Here is a 3,105-nt window from a genome sequence, read left to right as displayed (position 1 = left end):
ATTTAGTGCCTTCAACAAAGAAACCTCACCTCCTTACATACTACCAATGCATAACTTCTATGAAAAACATATCATACTTGCAATGATCACAATCTTATATTACAGAGTGTGTTTAGATACAAATTAAAAATGCTTTTAAGAGTTTTTTTTATTATTAATAAATACTATTTATTTTTAATAAAAATTCTAAAAATACTTCTAAATTTATATCCAAATATACTTATATATTTGAGAAAAAAAAATAGTGTATCATCTCAAAGCAAGGAATAAATTTCTCATCTTAATATTATGGAAGACTCTAAATTTCTCATTCATTTTTCTTTCCCTCAAAGTAACAAAATTTGAACAAGTTGAAGAAACAACAAAATCCAAATGGTAGTCACACAGTTTATTCATTCATTTTAAATTCTTTATTTTGCTCCCTAGTGACATAAACGCTACGTGGAAGCAAGGTTGAAACTCCACGAGGAGCTTAACCTGTCACATGTGTTATTAACAACATTAGCTAATAGATATTTAATTATAAAACAAATGTGAATGACAAAATATTGTTTGAAAAGACTTTTATATATTTTACTTTTCCAATTTAAGGGACTCTTCGACATCATAAAACATTTATAAAATTGTTTTTAGAAATCTAATGCTTAAAACACAATATAAATTTTTTTATTTTGATTTTCAAATATAAGTATATAATATTTCAAATATAAGTATATAATATTGAATGAGACGCGAACAAAGAGCGTGGTTGAAGGTTTGTGTTAATGCCACATTTCCCTACAGGATACAGGCATCGTGATTGTGATTGGTGAATGGTCTGCCACGTAGTCCGGAATGCATCCCCACCTACTCCTATCATACGCGCACTTGTTTGGTTGGAATAATATCAAATTATCAACCACCACTAGTAACACCCAACTTTATTACTATTATTATTTACGGTTAGTGTCTTTATCTTGTCCCGTGTAATTGACAAATTTAGATCTGAGTCCCCTTAGTGTTCAGACTATAGAGTATCTGATTTGGATTGAAGGGTCAACTTTGAGTAATGGCGAACGACATGAACCTAAGCTCTCGAACCCCAAACCCTCTGCTCTTGCTCCTATGCTTCACCACACTTTTGCTCCTACGTACCGAGGCTGTATGGTTAACTATTCCTAGTAAGGGAACCAAGTGCATGTCCGAGGAAATCCAGTCACACGTCGTCGTTTTAGCCGATTACTATGTTGTCGCCGATGATGTCAAGGGTCACCCGCTTCAAACTATTTCTGCCAAGGTATATAGACATACATATACATGAATGATTGTGCTTGCCAAGACTCCTTTTATTCAATTTTCTGATTCTGATTTGTGATTTCTTACTATTCACATGCCCACTTCTAGATCCTTCATAGATTTAGGGCTAGATTAGTTTAGTAGGTTGCTTAGAAATTTGTGAAATAAGGATTGTAATACTATAGTTCATGTTGGCTTATGATTGCTCCTTTCTCCCTAGGTCACATCCCCTTATGGAAATACTCTTCACCAGAATGAAAATGTTACCCACGGTCAGTTTGCATTTACAACTACCGAGACTGGGAACTACGTGGCGTGTTTTTGGCTGGATAACAAACATCAAGAAGGTGCAGGAGAAACCACACTCAGCCTTGAGTGGAAAACTGGAATCGCTGCCAAAGATTGGGACTCTGTGGCAAGAAAAGAAAAGATAGAGGTAACAAATAAATTGATGATTTTATTCATTTTCCCGTTATTGCCTTTGGAATATCTATAATGGATTTTTTTCCTACTGAAGTTTTTAATGCCGTATATGTTCTTTTTGGCATTGGTTTTAGGGTGTTGAACTTGAGCTGAGGAAACTTGAAGGGGCTGTGGAAGCCATCAGAGACAATCTGATATATTTGAAGAACAGGTAAATCTCTTATATATTCATTATGATGCTTGATATTTCTGTTTTATTTATTTAGTGTGTGTTTGGATGAACAACTTAATTGAGGATTTTTTGAGTAAGTGCTGATGTATAAATTGTTTTTACTATCAAAGGAAAAATTAGGTTAAACTTTTTTTATGCAAGTTATTGGTTGAATTTTCATAAGTTATCTTAGAGAGCATGTTGTGAAATAAGTTGAAAACAATTTAAGGAATTATCATAACTTCATAAGCTATTTCCATAAACTCATTAAAGCTCTTACACAAATACTTATGTCATGAGTCTAAATAAGCTATATTTGAAACGGGTCTAATCAGGATTCAATCTTTTTGTTGAGACCTTTATGAAGTTAAGTTCTTTGGAACACTTCACTATGTAACAATGATAGTGATGGGTGGCTTAGAAACATAACTCCTATTAAAGTTATTGCAAATCATTCATTGTGTTGATTAATACATTTCAACTTCTTTTTCCCTTTTCTTGGACATTACTACAGGGAAGCAGAGATGAGGGAAGTGAGTGAAGCAACGAATGCTAGAGTGGCTTGGTTCAGTATCCTTTCCCTTGGGCTCTGCATTTTTGTTTCGGTGTTTCAAGTGTTGCATCTGAAACGCTTCTTTGTGAAGAAGAAGCTCATATAGATATTGCTTTCTTATGACACTTACCCACACCAAATTGTTTTATCAAGTTCTAGAGATAACTCCTACGTTGTATAGTTTTTCTTCTTGTGGATCCTTTAATGTGTCATTGGGTTTTGTGGGTTGCCTCTGCGAGGGCTTTGGTGGGCGTTACTTGCATATTTGCTGAATTGGAGGGTTTGGTTCTTTCTTGGGGCTAAACGAATGGTGTCTGATTTTGATAATTGAGTATCAACTATATGAATTCCTTCGTCATTATGGCAATTGGAAAAACGAAAAAGCATTCAGAGTTCAAAATATTTGTTACAAATGATTTCCCATGAAAAGGACTGATGTGCCCTGTTTTTAAAGAAGGGATAGACTACAATTTAGGAAAATGTTGAGTAACGCAATGTGTTATTGATGAAAAGAAACAATCAATGTAGAGAGCTGTGGGTTAAATGTTTGCTTGTGAACAAATGTTTGATGTATTAATTGTACTAAATTAAAGATTATTTAATTGTATGAAAATAAGTGAATATTTATACCATCTAAAAAAAA

The 3,105-nt window shown here is 33.6% G+C and overlaps 1 protein-coding gene across 1 annotated transcript; it reads left to right on the top strand.

Annotated features, from left to right (window-relative positions):
- Positions 1 to 971: 971 nt before the first annotated feature.
- Positions 972 to 2,862, top strand: LOC109808387 (transmembrane emp24 domain-containing protein p24delta3). Its single transcript, XM_020371376.3, has 4 exons — positions 972 to 1,276; positions 1,496 to 1,711; positions 1,833 to 1,909; positions 2,424 to 2,862. The coding sequence occupies exons 1-4, from the start codon at positions 1,049 to 1,051 to the stop codon at positions 2,566 to 2,568; spliced, it is 666 nt and encodes a 221-aa protein (XP_020226965.1). The 5' UTR covers positions 972 to 1,048; the 3' UTR covers positions 2,569 to 2,862.
- The last annotated feature ends 243 nt before the right edge of the window (positions 2,863 to 3,105 follow it).

Source organism: Cajanus cajan, chromosome 6, assembly GCF_000230855.2.
Source record: "Cajanus cajan strain Asha chromosome 6, NIPB_CcT2T_4, whole genome shotgun sequence".
Classification (NCBI taxonomy): Eukaryota; Viridiplantae; Streptophyta; class Magnoliopsida; order Fabales; family Fabaceae; genus Cajanus; species Cajanus cajan.
This window is presented reverse-complemented; position numbering and strand designations above follow the sequence as displayed.

Coding starts and splice junctions, on each gene's coding strand:
- LOC109808387 (XM_020371376.3), top strand. CDS start 1,049: ATGGCGAACGACATGAACCTAAGCTCTCGAACCCCAAACCCTCTGCTC. Junction 1,277..1,495: donor TTCAAACTATTTCTGCCAAG/GTATATAGACAT, acceptor CTTTCTCCCTAG/GTCACATCCCCTTATGGAAA. Junction 1,712..1,832: donor CAAGAAAAGAAAAGATAGAG/GTAACAAATAAA, acceptor CATTGGTTTTAG/GGTGTTGAACTTGAGCTGAG.